Genomic DNA, 26,815 nt, shown 5'->3' on the forward strand with positions numbered 1-26,815 from the left:
TAATGTAAGTGACATTTATTAACATTCTGCTATATTTACAGTTTTAACACAATAGAATTCTGAATTACTGCTTTGCAGAAATCACAGAAAAGTACAATAAACTATATTTAACTGTAACATAAATTAGAAAAACAAGAAATGTTAATTAGTAAAGAGACTACCTTAAGACCCCTAAAATCATCAAACATAACTGTCTAATTTTACACATGGCAGTATCAAATTATTTGAATTTTACGTTACCAACATATACTGCAAGGATCCCAAGCCAAAATGGATATAGTACAATTGTATAAAGGACTTATCATATATTACCAAAAATTAATACATATCTCTACCATCTTCTTAGCAATACTCACAGTTATTCTTTAAAAACATTCAGATTGTGCATGTACGCTTTACTTCCAAGTTGTTATCATTTTATTTAATAACAGATACATATTATGTGCAGAAATACAGTTAAAACAAGTTTCTAGATCCAAGAACATCCCTTCACAATGGCCAGCATTATTACAGTATTTTACACTAAGAGTATACTCTAAGCTCATTTTAAGGGGAGAAAAAAAAGCAAGACTGACCCCTTCTGGATACAGGGCAATAGCTCATGCTATTTAAAAGACTACAAATACTAAATAAGGCATTATTAGTAACATCACAGACTTGATTGCAAGAGCTGTTTCAAACATTAGCCACTAATGATTTAATGATTACAGGAGTTTGCATTGTACTATTAAAATTTTACATCTAAAAACAAATAGAAAGAAATGCTTCTTTTTTTCCAATAAAACTTTATTTATTTTAAGCAGGTGATTAATTACTTTTTTTTTCTTTTGTGGGTGTCCAGAGTCTTGATTAATTTCCTGCAGATGTCCATATATTAATTGAGGATTCATTTAAAGCAGGAAAATGTTGCCAAAAGACTTCAGTCTGAAAAAAGCAAAATGATAGCAAAGAGAAGAATGGTCATAAAACAAGTTAAGTATAGCTGAGGAAACATTTTACAGACACGAATTATTGGATATAGCATAATAATTCATAAGTGTTTGTCTCCTTGACTGTTTTTACATTCTTCATTCTTCATTCTGTTGTTTCATTTTAATAGCTGAATACATCTGTGTTTGACACAATCTGTGTTTGATGTAAAGCTTTTAGAAGATACTAGCCAAACTCATTCTTAAGGTAAAGGTTTCCCTGTCCAGTTGTGTCCAATTCTAGAGGATGGTGCTCATCACCGATTCATAACTGAAGAGCCTGCATTGTCGAAAGACGCTTCCATGCTCATTTGGCAGGCATGACTATATACTGAGGTGCACGGAATGCTGTTACCTTCCCATCAAAGTGATACCTATTTGTCTACTCATATTTGCATGCTTTCAAACTGGTAAGTTAGCAGAAGCTGGGACAGGAACAAGAGCTCACCCCATCACGCAGTGCTTGGGTCTTGAACTGCCAACCTTCTGGTTGACAAGACCAGTGTCTTAACCACTCAGCCACGGTGCCGAGCGGTTACTCTATAACTGCTCAGTGCAGCTATAGCATATTATTGGATTGTATTAAAATGGACAATGGAGTTTCACAAATGGGGGTGGGGAGAGGCTATAGGCTACCTTCTCTGGCTTAGCATAATCAGATCAATAAAGTAAATAACTTTGATATCTTGAGTAGTCTGCAACTCTGTATGAAAACTTGCTTTTTATTTGCATGTGTCTATTTATAAAGAATACTGAAAATAAAAAGCACAATAAAATGCAAGTGATGAGAAGAGGCAATCTACAATCTTGTTCATCATTATAAATCCTGTATTCATGTTCAAATCTCAACAGATTAAAGATTGCTAAATTTATTTACTTTAATCTCAAAGAATAAGATTTCTGTAAACATAATTAATAGCTACAATTTAGTTAATTATATTTAACTAACCATAATAATAAAAATTGCATTAGTTCCATGCACAGACTGCAAAACACTGGCTTAGGATAATCATTGTGTTAGGAGCTTCAAGCAAGTAGGTTCTGCACATTGTTTGTAAGCATCCTTTTCGGACTGCTTTTCTGCACATCTAGAAACTGCTTCAAATTTGATTATGAATACTGCTGCTTGTTGGATGATACAGCTATTGCTTTGTAAGTTGCATACATTTGCCCAATTGAACCAGCATCAAGCACCTTTAATAAATAAATATATACATTTTGTTGCCTACTAAATTTTAATTTGGCAGGCTAGAAAATTTCATTTATAGGCAGGCACTCTCTAGCTGATGTAAGAGTTCTAATCCAAGAACTCTGAAAGAGTCACTTTTTGCATATATCAAATTAAATACTGGGTAGATGCAAAATTATGTGGCTGCCATTTTTGCACCCTACATCAATTACATCAAAAATGAAGAAGATGAGCTAAAAATACTCTAAATCTACATTCAGAGAAATAAGAATTTCTGATGTCAGTGAAAACAGCAATGGCCTGTCAGTCAAACCCATTTTTTACTTTAGTATTGAAAGAAACTTAGAAGTGAGGAAAATTGTAATTCAGTGGGAATTCCTCCTAATCAGGAGGGCTATTTTGTTGTTGTTGTTAGTTCTGAAGTCGTGTCTGACCCATTGCGACCCCAAGGACAATATTCCTCCAGGCCTTCCTGTCCTCTACCATCATCTGGAGTCCATTTAAGCTCTCGCCTACTGCTTCGATGACTCCATCCAGCCACGTCATTCTCTGTCGTCCCCTTCTTCTTTTGCCCTCAATCGTTCCCAGCATTAGGCACTTCTCCAGTGAGTCCTTCCTTCTCATTAGGTGGCCAAAGTATTTGAGTTTCATCTTCAGGACCTGGTCTTCTAAAGAGCAGTCAGGATTGATCTCCTCTAGGACTGACCGGTGTGATCGCCTTGCAGTCCAAGGGACTCGCAGGAGTCTTCTCCAGCATCATAGTTCAAAGGGCTCAATTTTTTGGCGCTCAGCCTTTCTTATGGTCCAACTTTCACAACCATACATTGCAACTGGGAACACCATAGCATTGACTATATGCATTTTTGTTGGCAGGGTGATGTCTCTGCTTTTTAGTATGCTGTCTAGATTTGCCATAGCTTTCCTCCTCAGGGGCAAGCATCTTTTAATTAAAATCACTAATAAAGGATTAAAGATACCCGAGCTACAGTTTTTTTAAAATAAAACAACACCCTTCTCTAGTTCAAGTGTCTTTATGTGGCTAATGCCAACTGCATTTGTTTATACAGCCTGTCTCATGATGGTGTTTTTCTTCCCTGAGTTTTGATATTGCCTTCTAATTCAGTAGTGAACATCTATTTGGCAAATGAAGTTGTGCATATAGGTCAAGGAAACACATTTTCCTAAAGCAATTTGAAGATTTCTTTTAGCATTCAATTACAAAAAATGTATTTTGTGTTAATACGAAAAAGAAAACAAATGCAACAAATAAAATAAATTGATTTTATAAATAACAGGGAAATGTGAAATTTTCTAGTATTTTTTTAACATGTGTCTATATACACAAACGCACACACCCCAGAAATTAGCAAACTTTATTGAAGTATATTACCTTTAGTAAATAAAGAGAACTCTTGTCCTAGGGAGTGTAGAAAATGTTTCTGGCATCTTCCGAACCTTTGCATAATTGATAAATCCTCTGAGAAACAGAAGAAATCCTATAGAAAAAGTACAGAATATTTTTACACATTATTTCTCTTTGATCCAAAAAGCACTGTTTGTTCAAGAGCCTAGCAATCAGTTTCTAATTTGTTATGGTTTTCCTCAATTTGTTACATTCCTTATTGTGGTACAAGGTCAAATAATCAGCAAATCAAGTACTTTTCTGCTAATTCAATCTTCAACCCAGGATTATTGTCAGGTAAGCAATTCTCAGCGAAAGGGAAGAGATGAAAAGGAAAAGAGGTTGGCAGGATGGGAATCATTGATTGAAATTCCCTTAGGCAATGGAGATTCTTGGACATTTCTGGAGTTGTACAAGTAGTCTTCAATTGACAATCACAATTAAGTCCAAAATTTCTGTTGCTAAGTGAGAGACATCTGTTAAATGAGTTTTGCTCCATTTTATGACCTTTCTTGCTATAGTTATTAGGTAAATCACCGAAGTTAGTAAGACTAAGGTAGTTAGAAATTAAGTGAATCTGGCTTCCCCATTGACTTTGCTGGTCAGAAGGTTGCAAAGGAGTGATCACATGACCCTGGGACACTGCAACCATCCTAACTATGGGGAACATGACCCATAGTCGGGAATGACCAGGACATATGTGCGAGGGGAACCTTTACCTTTAGTCATGGGGATGCTGCAAAAGTCATAAGTGTGAAAAGCTGTCATAAGTCAATTTTTCAGTGCCGTTGTAACTTTGAACAGTCACTAAACAAAGTGTTGTAAGTCAAGGACTTCCTGTATTTTGTGCTCTGTGGATGAGGATAGTGTGTGTATCAAACAATAGTTGGGGGAGGGGAAATCTGTAGTTGGGAAGCCAGTAGGAACAAACACGATAATAAAGAGAGATCTCCAGAGGAAACTGGTTGGTTGGAAGATTGCTATGTTAGGAAATGACCAACCAAATTTAGCAACGATAGCTTGATAAAGGTGTTGGAATTTCAAGTTCAGGAAAGAGTACTGTAAAGCTTGGACCCTAAACTAAAATGAAGCCTAACAAGCGAAAGTACTGAAGCTTTATAAAGTATGAGCACATGAAAATGGGAACAGGAAAATAAGAAGTGAGACACTTGAACTGTAAAAACTGTCTAAAAATGATGTATATAGTTTGTTAAGCTAAGGCTACTATATGCATTATAAATACTATATATAACTGAATGACTGTCATTCAAAGAATATAAAACTGGAGCCCCTCTTAGTAAGATTTCTACAACAGAAGCTAGAGACTGGAGAAAGCTGAAGTGGCAAACTGTCAACTGGACCAGAAGGAATTATTGGGTGGTTTGGGTGGAAATTTATAAAACTTCCAGCACTTAAGTGTGAGCTGTTTAAGCAACAATAACTTAAATTCAAGAAGGCTACAGTTATTTCTAAAAAATAAAAGATATGTATCCAAGGGGAAATTTTGGTTTATTAACCATGAGCTTGTTATCTTATTCAACAATGAGAAAAGCAAACTTCAGTTGAAATTGAACAGTAAACATTGTTCTTAATTTTTGCTTCTAAACATTATACCGAACCAGTCAATATTCACCCCACGTTCAAAGTCACATTACTAAAATATACAGAAGAGTTCCAAATCAGGGGGGGGGAGGGGGGAGAGGAGAGACGACAACCCATTTAATATCCAAACAATTTATATTTCATTACAATTACAGACTCTGTACTTAACCAAAGGTTTATTCATTCTCTTGTCTTAGGCAGCACAGTTGGCCAGTTTAAGAGCTACAGTTTAAGAGTGTTGAAATGCACAGAGACAAAGCAACAAGATGGGGAAGCTCTGTTTAAGGGTGAAATTTTATCCATAATTCTTAGGATCATGTAGGTCTAAAATCTATGCATTCATTGAATATTTCCTCTAATAATTATATTCCTTATTGTCTTGATTATATTTGTGATTGCTAAACCTTTAAAGACATGTCATTTCTTTTCTTAAACCAACCTGAAACAAACTTCAGATTAAATGAACATTTAATCAACTTATTAATCAATTTATTTTAAAGAGAGAGAGACAGGCTAGTTGTTGTAGCAAAAACAACAAACAATATTTGGAAGGTTTCAATGCACTGTGAAATCAATTATTTACTGTTTTGTTTATCCCAGCATGCAATATTGTGTCTATGTACTCATTTGACATTTTATTATTAATGAAAATGCTTGGCAAGATGTCCAACACTAAAGAGTTGGTTTCCCAACAAAGTCTATGATTACAAATAATATTACAAATAATACTATAAAAATTAAGACTGTTAAAAAAAAATGTACCTATAGGTAGTCCTCAGCTTACGACCATAATTGAGCCCAAAATTTCTGTTGTTAAGTGAGACATTCGTTAAGTGAGTTTTGCCCCATTTTACGACCTTTCCTGCCACAGTTGTTAAGTGAATCACTGCAGTTGATTAGTTACTAACCTGGCTGTTAAGTGAATCTGGTTTCCCCCTTGATGTTACTTGTCAGAAGGTCACAAAAGATGTTTACGTGACCTTGGGAAACAGCAACAGTCTTAAATATGAGTCAGTTGTCAAGCATCTGAATTTTGATCACATGACCATGGGGATGCTGCAAAGGTCGTAACTGTGAAAAACGGTCATGTGTCACTTTTTTCATTGCCATTGTAACTTTGAACGGTCACTAAATGAACTGTTGTAAGTTGAGGTCTACCTGCACACAGAAATCATTCATATTCAAAGGCTGAAATGGAGCCAAGAGAGAATGTTCCATATTTAGCCCCCTTGGCCTTTAAAAACTATTTTAAAGTACCGGTAAATTCAAATTACAGGTAGTTCTCAACTTATGACTAGTTGCTTAGCAACTGTTTAACAACCTATTTAAAAAGGGGATTTATGACCTGGATCTTAACTTCTGATAGTTAGGGCCCCTTGCAATCATAGGATTGTATTTCGCCGCTCGACAACAGGGCTGATTTATGGCTGTTTGCAGCATCCGGCAGTGACATTATTGTGTTTTATGACGATTTTGCTGAAAACTGGCACTTCTGGTTTTCAGCAAAAACACAGCATAGCAACCAATGTATTCACTTAATGCCCACAGCATTCACTTAACCACCACAAAAAATATTGTAAAAATGTAACATTAATACATTGTAATGGTCATAAAACTGTTATATTTTTTTACAAATGTAAAAATGCATCAATCACTCATCAGCAACAATCACTTAATGAAACTGATTAAAATATGGATTAATATAATCAAAACGCCTTCTCTAGCAAAATTTACAACTTGTGTAACAGGTGCAATAGATCATAAATGCTTCTAAACATGGGTTTGATTATACTGGCTTCCATTATTAAATTATTTAACATTTATTTTACCAGAATCTGGGGAGTTTTTTCTTTTCTATTACAAGATGCCTTTGTTAAAGAAAGCATTCTTGCTTTTTATCACTTTCTTGGTACTATTTAACTACACCATTATCCTTTGAAAATTGTTAATGTCTCTCCTAATTTGTGGTGTGTATTTATTGAAGCCTGTGTTCTAATGATTCCGAATAATCTTGAAACGTTCTGAAGAAATTTGACCAATCTGAGTCTTCCCTTTACATGTTATCTCTGACGTATGCTCTATCTGGTTAAGCTACAGGATTTGCTTTTGGCCAATGCAAGAGTTAGACAAGTTGTTTTAATATGCAACTAAGGACATCTCCACTAGGTGGCAGGATTCCTTTATATGAAATCCCTAAAAAGAGCCGTACATTATTAAACCTTTCTCAAGTAATGAATTAAATTAAAGTTAAAAATTAAGATAAGTCAAAAAGCTAACAGAAAAGTTATTTTATGAAAGGTTTTTTTTTAATTTACAAATTAAATTTTGATTTATAGCCACAGATAAAATAATTAAAATCAAGAATATGGTAACAGTAAAATAAATTCACTGAAACCCACTTACCTAATACAAGGAACACCCACCACAGCCAGTATTGTCCATCAAAATAGCCAGGGAAATAGGTAGAGAACTAAAAATTAAAAACAAAAAATGAGGAATGTATTAAGCTGGTAAGCATTTGTGGGATTTTTCACACTAATTAGTTGCTAGCTAAGTAGAACAATGGCTAAATCCTCCAAAGCAGAAATGGTTTAGTATTAAAATAACTGCGGCTCATTTACAATTATTTATTGAGCTAGTATTAATAGTTCTGGGAAGAAATCCTTTAGGACACAACAGTTGTAAAATACTTTTACTTATACTCAGGGGTGAAATGCTCCCAGTTCGGACCGGATCGCATGATCCAGTAGAGATGGAGACGGGTGGTTCGGAGAACCGGTAGCAAAAATCCCCGCTCCCCCCACCATGCCCAGTTGAGCCGCACAATCATCAGAGGCTTTTTTTTTTTACTTTTAAAAGCATTTTTTCTACAACTACGGCCAAAAAAATGCTTTTAAAAGTTTTTTTAAAAAAAGCCTCTGATGATCGCGTGGCTCGTCAAAGGCATTTAAAAGAAAAAAAACCTTGTTTTCTTTTAAATGCTCTGACGATCCCAGCTGAGTTTTAAAAAAGCCCCTGCCATCAGGGAACTCAGCTGGGATCGTCAGAGCCTTTTGAAAACATTTTTTTACAACCTTTAGCCGAAGAGGTTGTAGAAAAAATGGTTTTAAAAGTTAAAAAAAAAATTGGCCACACCCACCGTCACATTACCCCCACACATACCAAGCCACGCCCACAGAACCGGTAGTAAGAAATTTTAGATTTCACCCCTGCTTATACTTTCTTAGCAGAAGTGAATATAAGACGGCAACTGCTTGATTCTATAAGAACACAAAAATAATTTACTCTTTGTTGAAGAAACAGAGCAAACAATGTACTTTACTGCTGAAGTTAACAATGAGGAAAATCTGCTCTTGGAAAAGATTAGGCATTCTGCATATTCTTCCTCAAATACAAACAATTCCTTTTGTTATCAAAGTTTTGATGCACAAACATGTTTGTCTTTTGCACTGATCTGTGTCATGTATAGTTCTTGGGCTCTGTATACGTTGAAATGATTCAGAAGTACTTTGGATATTGATTTGTTTATGTGTTCATTCACATTCATTTCTATAGCATTCATTTCTATAGCCATCCAACTCAACCAAGTGATTCTGAGTGGCTTATAATTCTAAAATTAATGTTAAAACAATTAAAACCAATGAAACAATAAAAATAGCCAAAAAATAAATACATACTGCAACCAAGATAGTTAACCAACTAACAGTAAAGCTAAGGATCAGGGCCCTTAACACCTGAGCCGCAGGCCTGGGTACACAGCCAGCCTGGGTACACTAAAGCTTTGTGAAAAGACAACAGGGGCCATTCTAATCTCCAAGAGGAGAATATTCCATAAGGCAGGGACTATGGCAGAAAAAGCCTATCCTCTAGTTCCTGCCAGTTGACACTCTTTGGTTGAAGGGATCTACAGCATGTCCAATCTGTTGGATCGGATTGGAAAGGTAAAAACACATGGTTCCTATTCTAAGAAGCTGACTCATAAAAGTTAATGAAACTCTTGTAGCAACTGCATTATTTTCCAGTTTCACATGGAGACTGGACAACCATTTGTCTGAAATGGTATAGAGTTTCCTGCCTGAGCAAAGGGTTGGACTAGAAGACCTCCAAGGTCCCTTCCAACTCTGTTATTCTATTCTATTCTATTCTATTCTATTCTATTCTATTCTATTCTATTCTATTCTATTCTATTCTATTCTATTCTATTCTATTCTATTCTAAAAAAAAGTATCTATTTCATAGTTCTTAGTTATGTTCTCTGAAATTAAGCTTAGATTTTTAATGATCTTTGTCTTTTCTCAAAAATGGAAAACTGAATTATGTTTAAAGACAATTTTGTAAAATATTGTTAATAGAGAGATTGAATCAAAGTTAAGAACTATTTTGACTTTAGCTGTTCTTAAGGAAAATTTGTCTATATAACCTGTATTTTATATTATTCAATCCAGTTTTTCAAACTTATTTCATTATTTTTATGTGCTGCTTTGGGAAGCCTATCAGTAGAAGAGAACCATGTAAGTACTGTATTTTTCGCACTGTAAAATGCACTTTCCCCTCCCCAAAAAAGTGGGTGGAAATGTCTGTGCGTCTTACAGAGCGAATATTGCAGTGGAGGGAGGGGGGTTGGTACAGTCGCAGCATTCACCGCCACTGCCTGTCACTGCCACCTGTCGCTGCCTGTCACTGCTGTTGCCATTCGCCGCCGCTGAGGAACACTGGAGTCTTCGCTGTCGATTGGATTGGCCAATAGGCGGTGGTGATAGGTGGCAAAAGGCAGTGGCGGCAATCCATGCTGCCTAGAACACTTGATCGGTGGTATTCTGGGAGGCCAATCTAACCGCCAATCAGCTGCTTGGCAGCAAAGGTTCCAGAGTTCCCCGGCTGTTTGCTGAAGCTGACTAGGCTGTTTGCTGCAAGGACGCTAGCCAGATAAATACCAGATGGATGCTGGGAAGCAGAGGCAGATTTTTTTTTCTTGTTTTCCTCTCCAAAAGCTAGGTGCATCTTATGTTCTGTAATGTCTTATAGTTCAAAAAATATGGTATATGTGCGAAATCCACATATATAGTTATATAAATTAATGGCAAATCCTATGTCTTCTACACAGGTAATTTTAGATTCAATTCCTAGCATTCGAAAGAGAGAAAGAATGTTTGAGGTCCGGATAATTATGTCAGTGGCATTTCCCTGATGTACTGCCTCCTGTTAATTGCAGAGTGCCTATCCAAGAGCAAATGGGTTTTTTATATACAAGTTTTCTAACATGTATCCAAATGCTGCACAATAAAATAGAAAAAATCATTCAGTTAAAACAGTAAAACGTTTGAAAGAAGACTAAACAAATTAGCATGCAAATGTATATTGCGGTCTCCACATTACTGATCACAGGGCTCAAATAGAATCTATTATATTGTATTTCCTAAATACAATGAATATAATACATAATAGTTTGTCTAAATTAGTTTTCTAAAACTTTCACAAGGAAGGAATAATGGAACACTGTACTAAACTCTGTATCAAACACACAGACTTGTGATAACTTCTTTTTCCATTCTGTAACTTACCCTGACAATCAGAATCCACTTAATGAGAGAAAGACCAAATCCAGAAATAGCCCCATATCTTCCTGCTGCTGAGGTAGTCAAGCAGAAAGAGAGGAAGAATCCAATCCAGTTGAAAAGGAATGCCACTAAAAAAGCAAAACAAAGAAAATGCCTTAATGCCAGATAATGCATTTCATTTTGTTCTAATTATTGATGATGGTCATACTGTAATTAAAAAAAGATTGCTACTACCAGGACACCCTGAAGAACTTGGGAAGATAATTAAAAAAGACTAATGTGAAAAGTTACAGAAAGAAAACTCTCCTGTCAAAGGCAATCTATAGTTGGCTAGTAGTCAGAATGCCTCTCAGCATCACTTTGAAGAGTTAGGAAGAGAAAAGGGTAACTGTCTTCATGCCTGATTCTGAGCTTCCCAGAAAAATCTCATCAACCACCATGGAAGCAAGGTGCTAAAGTAGAAGGAGCTTGTGTGTAACTCAATGGAGTTCTTCTTATGACCATTTGTGGAAGTATTTAGGTTCCCCTTCAATTTTTGTAAAATTTCCACTTCAAGGCCCCTAAAATAGAGAGGTAGCATAAATTGTATCACACTCCTAAATTAGCACTGCTGTCTATAGCATCCTTATGCTTGTAAGTTATCATTATATCTTGTACTATTTTTGAGATTTATATTAAAGGAAATTAATAGACTCAAGGATTTTCTTGGGTCAAAAATGATCAGCTCTGGGACTTCAAGGGGAAAAAAAAGAGCAAACTGAAGACAACTCAGCTAAAAGTAGAACTAAAAACTATGGTCGAGAGAAGAGCTGTCGAGTAGACAGAATGCTTGTAATTCCTTTCCGGACAGAGAGAGGACTTGAGATTGGCGCCAAATGCTTCTCCTTGCAAGGAGATTGCAAGGCAGCAGTTTCCAGCAAGAATACAGTTCTGGGAAACAAAAGAATAGCCATCTTGCTCAAACTAGTTGATGCCTTTAACGAAATTAAGTTCACATACTTCCTTTTCTAACCATTTTTAGAAATTGCTTAGCTTTGATTTTGAAAATTTACAAACAGACTAAGGATCCAGATGGATTTGAAATGGGATTTTAGAAGAATCCTTTCTGTAGAAAAATACTTTTCTTTTGAATGCTTTTTTTTTTTTTAAATGATAGGATTGAGATCTTCAAGGTTGGACACTGGAGGGAACCAGAAAGAACTAAAGACTACAATTTAAGGAGAAAAACATTTCACTTAACAGCACAGACTGAAACAAAATGTTTTAACACTGAAACTACGGAAGGATGTTTTTGAACAATGGGCCCAGACATTAACTATAAGAGTGTCTGTTTCTATTAATAGATTGGGTTGTAAAAGATGTTATAAAAGAGGAACAAGTTTTACTTGACAAGATTGAGACTGATCTGAAAATGATTTCAAAAGTGACAGTCTACGAAAAAGCTACACTGGATATTCAGAAGAAACCCATGCATGACTTAATAATTAAAAAGGATATATAAATAATTAACCAAGAGAATGACATGGATTATTTTCCTATACTGGATTTACAAAAGAGGCTTATTAAAGCTCTAAAGAATTTTGTGAGAAGGGACAAAGAAAAGATGAAAAGAAATCAAGTTCTAGGTCATTATTTCAAGGGACCAAAGATCAAGATTGTTAAAAGTAAAAGGAAGTTGGTTTATTTGATCAAAACTAAAATAGATATGTTGTTCTCTCTGTTAACCCTTAATGGGCTTTTGGTGATTAGGACTGAAACAATGAGGCTTCAAGGATTTGTTTACAGTAATGTGAAACATGGGGGAGAAAGGTCATTTGTTGCATTTTAAGAGAAGCTACTAAAATTGTTTATACTTGTGATGAAAGTGGAAGTCATTACTATTAAAAAAATTATCAGCTCCATATGTGCAGTCTCTGTAACAGCACAGAAGAAAATATTTCTATTATCTAGATGGCCTTATAAAAAATGAAAATCAAACATTATTTCAATTTCAATTGATAAGAGTACTTTGTTAAAAGTACTCACTGAAGAAAGTCAGCATGAAAATGCCATCATTTCCTATCCTCAGTTGATCGGAATCATCAAAGTCATCCCGTGTCACAAACTCTTCCTCCTGTGACATAAATGAACAAAATGATTAGCAAACATCTGGTTCATAACAGCAACATGTCACCTTTCCTTACGGAGAATGAACTAGAAAACCTGTGAAAATCAGAGATTTTCCTTACCAGATTATTCAATGCCTTCAACAATGGCAGAACTTTTAATGTTCTTAAAAAATCAGGGAGATATTCAGAGATCTATCTGCCTTGAAAGTAGCCCATGGCGAACTATATAGCAGTCAAACATCAGGACAGGGAATGTTTTATGACATTTTTTATTATAATATAAACTGTTTGTATTATAATTTTTAATGCCATGTTTTATAAAATTCGCCAAATTTCAATTCCATGGGAGTCAGAGGTTGGGTCACACTCTGTAAATTATTCCATTGAGGAACCTTGTTGAAAAATCGTTGCTCTACGATGCACCATTTTGCCCAGTTAAAGGTTACAGACACAAGAGTCTGTAGTATACAGATAGGTGTTTAACAAAGCACATCTACCTTCTCCTACTTCAGTGTAAATCACTAAGAAATGAGAAATATTTCATATACACAAGTGAAATATCATAATTAAAGAGAAATTTAAAAAGAAAGACCAAAGTGAACTGTATCTAATGTAGAAATAGGACAATACAAAAGTAAACAAAATAGCAACCTTATAACTATACCTTGGGGATTTGAAGTGAGGAAAAGAGATTAAGAATATAAAACCATTTGAAAGTGTTACCTACATTTCTAAAACTGCACAAATTGATATATTATTCCTGTTATTTATTTATCTAATTACATCAGCAAACTTAGCTTGTACTCGTGTTGGTGAACCTTTTTCGCCACCAAGTGTCGAAATGGGAGCACGTGTTCATGCGTGCCAGAAACTGGAAGAGCAGCCACCTGGTGCACATGCATGCGCCAGGAACATGATCTTCTGGTTTCTAGCATCTGCATGTGCATATGCGTGCACTGGCCAGCTGGTCTTCGTGCGCGCATGCGCACCAGAAACTGGAAGACCAGGTGACCGGGATGCATGTGAATGCCAGAAACTGGAAGATCATCTTCCCGGGGCGCGCATGCACACCAGGCAGCTGCTCTTCCGGTTTCCGGCGCTCCTGCACGTGTGAAGATCAGCTGGCCGGCATGCCGGAACCTGGAATAGCAAGGGGTGACAGCTCGCATGCCCAGAGAGATGGCTCGGTATGCCACTTCCGCCATAGGTTCTCCATCACGGTTATAATTACTTCTTAGGGAGTTGTATTGGTCTAACTATGATTGTGGAAAATCACCTATTAAATAGCACTTGCATCAACAAATTTAGTTTTTCATTATGTTTTGATATGTTTGCAGAGAATCAAAGCACACTTACCCTTCCAGGAACTAAGGGAATAGTAGCTTCTGCCTTAGTTCTCTCTGCTTCATCATAAGTAGGCAGAGTTGTAGCTACATTATATGAAGGAGGTTTAGGGAACCCAGCTTCATCTTTGTAGTCAAAATACGCTGGCAGGCAGGAGAGATAAGATGGTTAATTTATGATTAATATTTCTAAACTGAATTATGTTATGAATTGAAAAGTCAACACTTTCTGTCTTCAGAAAGTGGCAAATTACAAAACTCATTAATCTCAAAATCCATTATATTCTTGGAGTGATGTACTTTTGAATAAATATATTCCCCCAATATAATGCCCTCCAAATGAGTTATGATGTCAACAAATCTGGAAGCACCACTTTCGGAAAGATTAGGGATAACAGTGCAATATAAATAACTGCGGAGAACAATCCCTTCTCAAATCAGATTGGCCCAAAATCCCGAAAGGGGTAAATTTGTAAATAAGGACAAGAACAGTGATTGGGGACAAAACAAACAACACAATAAAGCTTCTCCATTGGCAATCTGTCATAATAATAGACATTTCTACACACAGATCAAATTAACCATGAGTCATAAAAGCCACTGTTTGTAAATAAAACATCAGACTAAGACTACGGAGACCAAGACATGTGGCACATAAATATTTTAACTTTTATGCATGTTTTAACACATGCATAAATGAGTGATACTAGTCACCTATTCTCGGACTACAGTATCTTAGTTCACAGGATTAAGGAAACAGGAGGAACTACATGTGCCATCTGAGCTCCTCAGAAGCAGGAAAGAATGAGAAAAATTATTAAGTAAATATTAATTAAATAAGCATATTCACTGTTGATTATAATGCTCTTTGTTCTCAGGACAAAAAGTATTTTAATCAGGCCAACTCTTTTTTTTTAATCTATCAGCTGCCTGATAAAATATGGAATTTTATCTTCTACTATCTAGCTTTTCAATCTTTAAATTGCTCTTTCCTTTATCTTCTTTTGGCACATTATAGTAAGAGTAAAATATGAATAAATTGCACATTTATTTTATAATCTGTATAAAATAAAGCATGTTATATGACAGGAAAGCAAACAGATTCAACCTGAAATAAGCTTCTCCTTTCAGTTTACTTCCAAGTAATAGAATAAAAACTTCTTTGCAAAATATAAAGTCATCAAATACAAGAAGAACCACATAAAGTTATTTAGAAACATATTGTGGTATTTAATTTATCCTATTACTACAATGCTACATTCAAGTATATTTCTAGCTAACTTTATATATGATGATTTGGGACTTTATATAGATAGCCCTTGACTTTTTGTTCAGCAACCATTTGCAACCATGACGGTGCTGAATGAAGGGATTTATGATCTGTACCCGAAATTATAGCCACTGCAGTACCCTTGTGATCACATGATCTGAATTTGGATGCCTGGCAATCCACCCACCCTTATGACTAACCGCAGGGATTCTGCAACTGCCCCCACCTGCCGCAAGTAGCAACTCAATCATTCAATATATAGCATGTGGCAGTTCAGTTAATTTCTACAAATATAGAGTTGTGATCTCTTGATGTTATGAAACTATTATCTAAGCAGAACTAGGAGGAGAAAGAATTCTCTTCCACATACTCTTCCTTCTTAACACACAGTTGGGAGGTATGGCTTCACCAGAGGTGGGCGTCACATACTGTAACAACTGGTTCGCCCAGAACCGAAAATGTGAGTGGGTGTCTTCCGCGCATGCGTGCGGCATCGAAAAAATGGTGATTATATAGGACAGGATAGCGCCAGGGTAGGTGGGCAGGCCCAGCCACTGGTCGGAACTACCGGTTCACCCAAACCAGTCCGAACTGGCAGCAGCCCACCTCTGGGCTTCACAGCCAACAATGCAACATACTATAGAATTACTTACAGAAAAGTATGTGTCATAATTTTCATAATTAGCATTATTTGCCTGTTCCTTCTGCAATGTAAAATAAGGACTATTTAATTAGGATAGATTCATCAGTCACTTATTTTTCTGTAAATTTAGATTGTTCACACAACATTTTGCTGCTCCTCCAATCATCAAAAAAGTTATTCTGATACCAGACTTTCAAGTTTTTACCTGAATTCTCTCCAGAAATGCTGCTGTAAGGTGGTGGAAAATCATTTGCAACTGGCAGATTTTCAACAGGTTCCTCCTCGTTCTGCAACTGAGAAGATTTTTTTTCTTTAATTTTACCTGATTATGATGCATAAAGGATAAGATTTTGATGATACACAAAATAGAAATCATTTATAACAATTACACATATTTTACAGGGGAATAAATGTTTCATAATTTAAAAAATAACAATAAATGTTTTAAAAATATATCATCTTTCAATCATCCCTTTGAGATATAATCACTTTTTTAAATCGAATTATTAATTCTGAATAACATTTTTCCTTAACACAATTTTACTTTTATTTTTATTAAACATTTTAGTTCACAACTAAATAGTATCGAGATAGCAAAGTAAACCCGCTTTTCTTGTATGCATTGCTGAAAAGTTCTTAAAATCTATATACAGTTGGGTGTTTGGGAAAGATACTGAACAAGTATATGAATAAGGCAACACATGTAAAATTAGGATTTACTGGGGCTAACATATAATTAGTGAACATGGGACTCGTAAGATAAATTTTTATTTCTTTCCATGTACTTTCAAATTATTAATGCAAGTATTCGAAATCTTAACAGATCTTTCTATCTGTATCTCACACACCCCTTCAAACAATCAGTGAATCAATAAATCATCCACAATTGTTTGTTATTAGGAACAACACTGCAACATCTAAATTTACACAAAAGCATTACTTTCTAATCAGCATAGAAAAAATGGAATGTGGAATATATATTTCTATTATTAAACTGTAACTATGTAGCTTAACTCAGTGAAGCAAAAACTGCTCAGTCACCAGATGGCAATACATATGAGCTTACTGACTGCTGATACCACTCCTCAAACTCATCCTGTTACTATGGTAACACATGGGAAATCTTCAAGATTTCTAGCAGCAATGTGAAAGATAGAGGATTATGGTAGCATTGCATTACACACACACACATACCTCTCTCAATTTATATAAACATTTCTCTTTATGTTTAGATATGCTTAAGACAAAGTTGTATATGAACACATTATGTAGCATATATTTGTTAAACAATACAGTAATTCTCTCCAGTTTATGGGTACCACCTTCTGTCATCCTTATGGAAGAACACTGCACTGAGGTTAGCCCTTTAAGGCAGGTCAATTTGAGGAATAGGCAATATAAGTACCACTGGAACTCTACATTATTGATAATAGGCCATAATAACAGAATCTTAAAAATTGGAGTTTTTTCCTCTGTGCTTTTTTATACCACATATAAGGCAGGGTTATGTTGAGTTACTTTCTTAACCCTTCTTCTTTCCCAGTCTGAGTTGTTTGCTTGAAGGTCATCTACATATCTCTGTACAATTATTCCCCCATCAGTCTTCCCTCCTGACTTCAAAGAAGATTCTGGTAGGTTGTTAAGACTCATTCTCCCAACCTTACTTGGCAGCTCTCCAAGATCAACAAGTAAGTCTTGTCACTCAGAATCAGACAATCAGACAAGACCCCCTCCCCTTCCTTTTTTGGTACAGATAAATTTGGAGAGTTTATCGTAACTGCATCAGAAAGTAAGGGATCATTTTCATCCTAGTAATAATTGTGTATTGGTAGTGGCAGCATTTTTAAAAATACGGTTTATGTGGAAATTTCAGATGGAACTGGATGCCCAATGACTAAGATACTCCTAAAGTCCTCTCCTATATCTAGAATCTAGAATATATTCCATTTCACTCTCTCTACTTCCCCGCCCCCAAATAAGGATTTTGAATGCAAGGCACAGAGGCTCCTTACAAATGAACAATGACTAACGGAAGACCAGATAAATCTTCAGTGAAGCAGACAATTGCAAATGAAAGGCCAATAGGTTAATTTTCTGGGTAACTGGGAAAAGACTAATAAACCTTTTTTAAAAAATCCAGATTTTTAGATGGTAGTGCAGAATGTAAAAACCTCGTAGGAAGCCAAACCAAATCACCCACCAGAATCTTGACATCCACTTGCTTGTATGTAACTGCATCACATCTGTATGCAGTCTTGGCCAAATCTGTTCCTTTAAAAGGAGTTGAGCAGTCTGCCTCTCCTATAGAATGTCCAAGGCATGAACATCAGTAGATGCTGCAATTCTGGATGCGGAGTTGATAGCAATAAATTGATTAAAATAAATTAAAATATTGGAGGTATATACTGAGCTGTTACAGGCAAATTCAGTTCAGTTGTCCTGTTGATATCAGACATAGCACCTTAGGTATTGATTCACCTTTTAAAATTTCCATTTATGAAAGATAATTAGATGACAAATGAGTTCAATTGTATAACAGGTAGAAGAGAGCATTTCAAAAGTGGATGTAGCAAAGGTGTTGCACATTGCAGACACAGGATCAGCTTGGGGTGCTTGCTGGTCAATCTTTTCCACAAGTATAGGTTTCTCTAATAATTGTGTGGACAATTTAAGCTCTTGCACTGTGATCTCATCAGAATCTAAAATAGTGCAGAATTTATTTCTAAGCCTGAAAGTGTAGAAAGAATAGCATGGATAATAAAATGTATTTACCTATCAGAGATACTTATCAGTTATCTGAGCTATCCCTAATAGTTGCCAAGATCTTGAGAGAGGAGCCTGTGAAATTTCTCAAAGAAGATGCTCTGGAGTAATTTGAGTATTTGCTTGCTATACCACCTGAAGTTTCACAGACGCAGCTTTAGTAACTGATTCAGTGGGACAAGTCTTGACTAGGTATTCGGGCTCCATAGCAGAAATACAACCAAAATCTTTCCTCTAATCCTTGTCTACTGCAGACATGGTTCTTTTTATTCCTCCTATTTTCATGGATTCTCTGGAATTGGTGCCCAGGAGGGAGATTAGTGGTGCAGAAAAAATAAAACCTCTCCACTTATTCTTTCCTCTGTGCTCAACTCCTCCAATCATCCAGCAATGATCACACAATGCTGGAACAGTTCTTCCAAGTTACCCAGCTTGCCTTATCTTATTAACATCTCTCAGTTCATCTGCAAGTCCTTCTATTCCGCATTTCTGGCCTATAACTGAAAATCCAATAGGAACTTGCAAGCCCTGCAATACCTTTGCTTTAGTTTATAAATCTCCTGATCTGGTGTTGCCCTCTTTGCTGAATTAACAAAAGGCAGTTCTAAAACTTTGCAGGAAGTTCTGATAATTATGCAGCAATGACCATTGCCTTCAGTGAGAGGCACAGCCCATTAGGCAGTCTCTTTTTTCAGCAGACTCAGAACAAAGATATCGCTGGAGCAATCTATGGGAATCAAACAATGATGAGCTTCCCAGTTGAACTGCCATGGACTAGTTTTTTTGGGGTCATCAGTTTTTCTGGCAACTGTGGCTGGCACCTTCAAAGGAAAAGTGATCTGTTTTTAGCAGACTTTAATTTCTATTTCTTTGTTAGGATCACTATCACATTGCATGATTACATTACTTTAAGCTTCCGTCAGTTGTTCTGCAATTCTCTGTAGAATTTAATGATACAATCCATAATCCAGTGTTCCTTCAGTGACGGTAAGCCATCCAGATCTTTGCAGTCTCAAACATGGTATCTTTCCAGGGTCAAGATTAAGTTCTTTTGCTGAGATTTTCTCCAAACATGTTTCTTATTAAATAGTTCCATTTTTATTTTTTCTGTCCACAAAGTTCTGTTCTAATAGACTATTGAATCATCTAGTGGTGTCTGGAAAACTTGAGTGAAGCAGCAATGCGCTTTCTGGAAAACAGTGGTTTCTTCCTTGGAAACCACTCTCGTTTCTTCATGGTGGACTCATGAACATTGATATCAAGCAATTAGACAGGCACGAGACAAAGGAGCATGCAAAAAAACTGCCTTTATTCCTATTTGCTCATTATCTTTTAAGGGGCCTGTCCTTCCTTTACTTGGGTTAGTAGCTCTGCAAAACACATGCATACATCTGGCTGGAAAATAAATTTTGAAGGAAAATATATAGTAGTAGCAATGAGGAAAAGTTGAAGAGGGAAGACAATAGAAACAAAGAAATGAGGAACAAAAAAAATTGAAAAAGGAATAACAACAACAACAACAACAACAACAGCAGCAGCAGCCCAGAAAGAGCCTAAGGCACCAAAGCTGAGTCCAGAGGTAACAGCAGTTCCAGAAAGGAACCTGTGGAACCAGCAGAATTGGCAGAGTAATAACAGCTCAACAAGAATAGCTGATAAATGGCTGAAGACGAGTGGGAGCAGAATGTCAGGCAGATCAGTAAGTACTGTAAGAACTTGGAAAAAAAAATAGAGTTAAGGCTTTAAAAAGAAGCTGTGTGTGTGTGTGTGTGTGTGTATGTGTAGATCTGGGCTTCTGGGTGGTACTTTTACAGTCCTCCAAATCAGATCTATCAGATGAAAATCATCTGCAGCTTCTCAGCCATTACCTTGTATTTTGTGCAACCTCTCAGAGTACTATATTCCTAATTCTTGTAATGACTTGGATGACCATTCCTGGGAAAAGGAATAATGATGTTGAATATTTTTCCACTTGTAGATTATCTGCTTCACCGTGGATTAATGGAAGCCAAACTATTTGGCAATGTTTTGTAGCATCAGCATAAAAGATACTTTATCTGGGAATTGTAGACATTTTACTGAACAGCTTCTTCCCAGGAGTTGTGAGGAAAATACAGTAAGATTATGGGTAAAAGGATTAGAGATTTTCCTTTGTGGAAGGCAGAAGAGTGCATCCAATACCTCTCATATGTTTATCTTTACATGCCCTGCTACAATATAGGTTTGAAGCTGTCCCTCAGAATTCAACAAAAACGTATTTTTAAAATTTAGGTGCCAATCCAAACAGTCTGAAGTCTGGAATTGCAGAAAATATCTAAAAAGAATAAATTCCACGAAAAGAACCAATGTAATATTAGTTTTGCAATCATCATCATTTTGAATATATATATTTTTAGGGATATGTTGTGCTAATTACATATACAAAGGATACTAAATATGGATTTAAAAACAACCAATAATAAAATTCCTTCCCCAAAAATATGAATATTTTATCATTTAGGATTTTGCTACTCAAAAGAAACTATAAGGTAAATAAATTATTACCTTATAGTAAGGTATGTGTTCAAAGAATAACCTCAAAATCTAATTAAAAAAAAAAACTTCTGCCTTCAAGATGTTGGCCAAGAAACAGACAAAATAACAAAGAATCCCATTTTTTAAAATGGGACAAATGCATTTTAGATTACCATGAATGTTAAATTATTACCATGCAACCCAACTCTTAACTAATTTAATCTAACTAACTAACTAATCTAATGATTTGAAAATAAAACTACAAAAATAACTGCAACATAATACAGACCCAAACCTGAGTATAAGTCCTTTAGAACAACAGGACGTATTTCTGAATGCAGGTAATTTAGCAACCATTCAAAATTGTAACAGACACCACCACCACCACCCCAAACGTACTTACAACTCGGTTCCAAAGTTATAATGGCCAGGGTCCCCCTAATAGTCACATGTATAGTGACTTATATGCCTTCCACCTCAACATGACTTCATTTTGGAGTCTCAGTAACCAGCCTGCATTTATGGCCATTTGCAGAGTCCCATGGTCATGTGACTACGATTTATTATGTCTTTGCTCTAAACTAGCATTTATTTCGTTTTCAGCAACATCATCCCATAGAAAACAGTTGGTTTGCTTAATAACTACAGCATTTGCTTAACAATCGCCACAAAAAAAGTCGCAAAAATGGGTCTTGGGCCATGGTGACCCACTTAATGACCATCACAACTTACAAGTGTAATGGGCAGGCTCCAAAAGGACTATCTATGTAATATTGTGCTATATATATCACATAAATAATGCCTGCTGTTTTTTTCAACAAATTCCATTGTATGGGAACCATGCACAGCTATTTTTCTAAAACAGCATTATTCCAGGTATCATCACAATAAAGACCTTTTTATAGCCCTGCAGTTACTGAATCCCAAAAATATTCACCTAAATTCCTATGAAGCATATATTTCTTATTAATATATAATTTCCAAAAATATTTTCAAAATTATAAAAAGTTGAAGAGAAAGTAGACACACATTTGTGAACATAACTGAAACTAATGCTTTCGTTCAGGCTCACTATATATGTACTTCAATCCCAATACATATTGCCTTAGTCCTCAATTACTTATAAATATATAATTTAGGAACTATCTAAGATCACTAATCCTTCAAAAAAATTCCCACTTACCCTCTGTTAAAAAACAATACATGTCAATTTTACAAAGTACAGTAACTTCAATTATGGATTCAAAAGTCAACTGATTCCAGAAACAATCCTGGATAAGGTTTACATTCTTGCAGAAAGAACTGGCTCACAATCTGTTTTCTGGACTTGCAACTCCTACTTAAACATTGGGTAAAAAATATAGCTAGGGGGTCCTTTCTGCAGTTGGTGTCTATCATTTCTCAAAGAGACTTTGTTGATGGCCATTCATGCCTTTGTTATCTGGACTACTAAACACTAATGTTTGTACATGGAGCAGAGGTGAAATCCAGCAGGTTCTAACAGGTTCTGAAGAACCGGTAGCGGAAATTTTGAGTAGTTCGGAGAACCGGCAAATACCACCTCTGGCTGGCCCCCGAGTGGGGTTGGAATGGAGATTTTGCAGTATCCTTCCCCTGGAGTGGGGTGGAAATGGAGATTTTGCAGTATCCTTCCCCTGCCACACCCACCAAGCCACGCCCACAGAACCAATAGTAAAAAAAATTGAATTTCACCACTGACATGGAGTTATCATTAAGGCCCATCTGGAAGTTTCAGTTGTTCATTATGTGATGGCCTAGGCTAGGGTATTATGACTATGTCTAGATTAGCCCATCTAACATCACTAATATGGGATCTGCTTTAGCTATGAATATATGAATGCAATTCAATGTGTTAATTGTCACCTTTAAACCTCACATGGTTCAGGTATTGAATATTTCTGATGCCATCTAGCTCAGGTTGATTCATGGAGGGGAGATTTGCTAAGAGTTCCTCTACCAAAGAATTGTAATTTGCAAGGACCCAATAATCAAGCTTTCTTAATAATGCCCTCCCAATATGGTAGTTGTTAGTTTCTCAAGAGTCATATGACTAGAGAGGCATACAAACCAGAGCAAATAAATACATGAAGAAATGAAACATCAAGATTTCCATACAAATGACTTAACATATCATTTCTCCATGATTTCTCACCAACATAGTTCCCTTTTAAACCACAAATCCCTTTGAGTTCTGTATCAGCAAGCATTTTTTAAATCATGGTTTTGTCATAGCTAGGTTAGTATCTAGCCAACTTTGGCTAAAATAAGCATGGTCAAATCTGGTCAGTATTTCAATGAAATACAGTATCATGACTGTAGACTACAATGGGATTTTTTAAAATTTAAAAAAAAAGCTCCAAAGAAGGCAATAGTTAACTAGTTCTGTATTGTTACATAAAAACAAGTTGGACATGTCCCAGTATTAGGTAGTTCTCAACTTACAATGGTAATTGAAATCTAAATCACTTTTGCGAGTTGTTAATCGAGCCACCATGAGACTATGCCCAATTTTACCTTTTTTGTAACAGTTGTTAAGCGAACTCAGTGATTCTAAAGTGAACACCATGATCATTAAGCAAATCCACTGCTGTTGTGCTGCACAACTTGTGCAATCAATTATAAGTCAAGGACTACCTGTAATCAACAGCAGTTGACCTTTGACTAAATCTCAACCTGAATTAAACTGACTTAAAAACAACTTGGGAGCTTTTAACATTGACATGGAATTTATCCAAAGCAGACAAAATTAAATAAAAGCTCTCTAAAGTAGAGTTGTCAAACTCGTAGCCCAAGGGCTGATGTGTCATGCGCTGGACACATCCACACCCGGTTTAGAAAAGGGGGAAAAAGTCGCAATATGTCACATGATGACGCCGTGATGACGCGAGTTTGACACACCTGCTCTAAATATTCAGGAGGAACCAAACAATGTGCTGTTTGGACTGAATATTTTTCAGTATGTTTCCCATTAAAATTAAAAATTATGGATTTTTTTTAAAAAAATATAAAATGGCATTCTGTTCAATAAAACTTGAATATACTTATTTAAAATTTAGCAGGCATAAGCCTCACAGAAGTTTCTACTTGCACACATTTCTTTCAGTTTATCAAGAAATTAAAAGACACATCTCTTTTTTAAAAATAAAAAATAAAAGCCCAAAACGTAATATAGTCTACATTTATTTTTCAGAAATTTGGCAGGTTTTTATTCATAAGAACTAACTTTTGTGAAATGTCTGTTAAAAAAAATAAAGAACAAAAAATTACAGCTAACTTCAAACAATTAAGTATAACATATAAAAATTTGGATTCAGAGTGAAAGGACGGTTTTCAAATCAGCAAATTAGTTCTGTACCTAATTGCAATATGTACATATCAGCTTTAAATCCTCCAAAACTATCAGCTAAACAAAGAGGCATCTATTTAATTACACTTTGTAATTACAAAATCTCAAAAGGCAATATGATATTTTCTTGGGGTTCTAACCTGAAAGACGCTTAGGTAATAACAAGACTTTGTGAACAATAATTTCAAATGAATATTGAAACTGCAACTGAAATCCAATTAAATGATGATAATGATATGAGATGCAGGCAATTATCTAGCAACATTTGGTGGGCCATAATTTTCCCAACGCAGATTTAGATTAAGAACGCTGATCCCAGATCTTTCATAACATATTTAGGTGAATTTATTCCTCATTTTTTGATACATATCATACAGTAATTGTAGTATTTTACCCAATGCTGTATTTCAATACATACTTTTTTTTTCCTGACAGAGTCCGTTAAGGCAGGGGAACCAGCTGGCTTATTTAATTTGAATTTCACATCTGTAAATGTAAGAGTTCTGGAATTCGCAGTGTTTTACTATTTGGATATGAGGGAAACTCGAGAGGTCATTAAGAATTAGATCTCCCAACAATTTGCTACCTCCATCATATCCTTATGGCAATTAGCTACTCTAGCTAGCACAACTACAAGACCAGCTTGCCTTCACACTCAGAATCAGCAGCGCCCATTAAATTCTCCATCTCTATACAGGATGGAGAATTTAGAAGGCCAAACGGACGAACCTCTTCTCCTTTTACCGCCGGCTTTAAATCACGAGGGCTTTTGATACTTCTACTGCGTAACTCCCTAATCTTAAATCATTCATCCTTACAATATGGAGTCGGTCAGTAACCAAACCAAGCCACGGATGCACAAGCCGAGAACGCCGTTTAATTTAGGACAGGCGTTTTAATCTTTTTCCACCTTACGATCCAGTCGCACCCCAAAGGACTGGGGGAAGAGGAATAAAATTGCTTTTATCGTCGGTTTCCGAACGGAGCAAGCAGATCGTTGGTTGGTTGGAGGGGAGGGGGGAGAAGCATATTCTCTCTCCTTTGGCCTTTAAAACTTAACACACCAAGTAAAAGGGGAGGGAAACCGGATGCGCGATTTTAAAAAAAAAAAAAAAAAAAGTGGGGGGAGGAAACCTTGGAGTTGCCTTACAAACCAAGAGGCCAAAATGGAAGCAGCGAGGGAGAGAAAAACATCTCTTATCCTGCGAGGGGAGAGGAGGACACGACTGAGGCGTTTAAGGCTTCCTAGCCGGAGGGAGCTTTTTAAAAGGCCTTTCCCCGTCTCAAACCCTCCCCCCCCCAACAAACACACACACACACACACACCGCCGCGGCCTAAGAGACCGCGGCTCTCGCGTGAGCCGCCTTGCCCAAGTTGCGAGCCGCTTCCTCACCTGCTGGTATCGGCCGCCGCTGCTGCCGTTACTGCCGGGCTCGGCCGCCGCCATAGCGTTGGGGAAGAACCGAGCGAGGGCAAGGAGGAGGGGACCTGCCTGGAGCGCCGAGCGCTTTGAGGGAGCGGGCGGAGGCCCGTCGGGGACTGCTTGAGGACACTTCCCTTCTCCGAGGGCGCTGCCGGTGCTAAGCTTGGAGGAGGAGGAGGAGGAGGAGGGCTTGACGCTTGAGAAACAAGGCGGCGGCAGCAGCGGCCACCCGGAGGACTCCTGCCGCTACTGCTGCCGAAGGCCCGGCCCCTCCCCTCCCTTCCACTCCGTCATGCACTGCCGCTGCCGCCGCCTCCTCCTTTTTTTTCCTTAGGTTCTTCCTCCGCTTAGCTTTTTCAGCCATTCAGCAATGTAAAGGGAAAATCCACCGGATCTTAGCATAGGTTGGTGGAAACAATCCCACGCAAGATCTCCTTAATTCCGTCTGGTGATCTTTTCCCATCCGAGGGGCCGGGGAGGGGGGAGGGATTATTTTAGAAAGAGTGCAGAGAAAGAGCAACCAGGATGATTAAGAGGACTGGCGGCTATAAACATATGAAGAACGGTTGCAGGAACTGGGCATGGCTAGTCTAGTGAAGAGAAAAAGGACCAGGGGAGACATGATAGCAGCCTTCCAATGTTTGAAGGGCTGTCACAGAGAGGA

The 26,815-nt window shown here is 36.7% G+C and overlaps 1 protein-coding gene across 2 annotated transcripts; it reads right to left on the reverse strand.

Moving 5' to 3' along the window:
- Positions 1-26,598, reverse strand: NDFIP1 (Nedd4 family interacting protein 1). 2 transcript variants are annotated; one of them, XM_034404803.2, is made up of 8 exons: positions 26,122-26,598; positions 16,289-16,376; positions 14,184-14,314; positions 12,745-12,832; positions 10,723-10,847; positions 7,565-7,631; positions 3,548-3,653; positions 1-924 (listed from the first exon to the last, which is right to left on the reverse strand). In XM_034404803.2, the coding sequence occupies exons 1-7, from the start codon at positions 26,173-26,175 to the stop codon at positions 3,550-3,552; spliced, it is 657 nt and encodes a 218-aa protein (XP_034260694.1). In that variant the 5' UTR covers positions 26,176-26,598; the 3' UTR covers positions 1-924; positions 3,548-3,549. The 2 variants fall into 2 exon arrangements, with proteins under 2 accessions (XP_034260694.1, XP_034260703.1); XM_034404812.3 differs by having other exon boundaries at positions 16,289-16,370; positions 26,122-26,435.
- Between the last annotated feature and the right edge of the window lie 217 nt (positions 26,599-26,815).

The sequence above is a fragment of the Pantherophis guttatus genome, chromosome 2 (assembly GCF_059756535.1).
Source record: "Pantherophis guttatus breed Tessera chromosome 2, ASM5975653v1, whole genome shotgun sequence".
Taxonomy (NCBI): Eukaryota; Metazoa; Chordata; class Lepidosauria; order Squamata; family Colubridae; genus Pantherophis; species Pantherophis guttatus.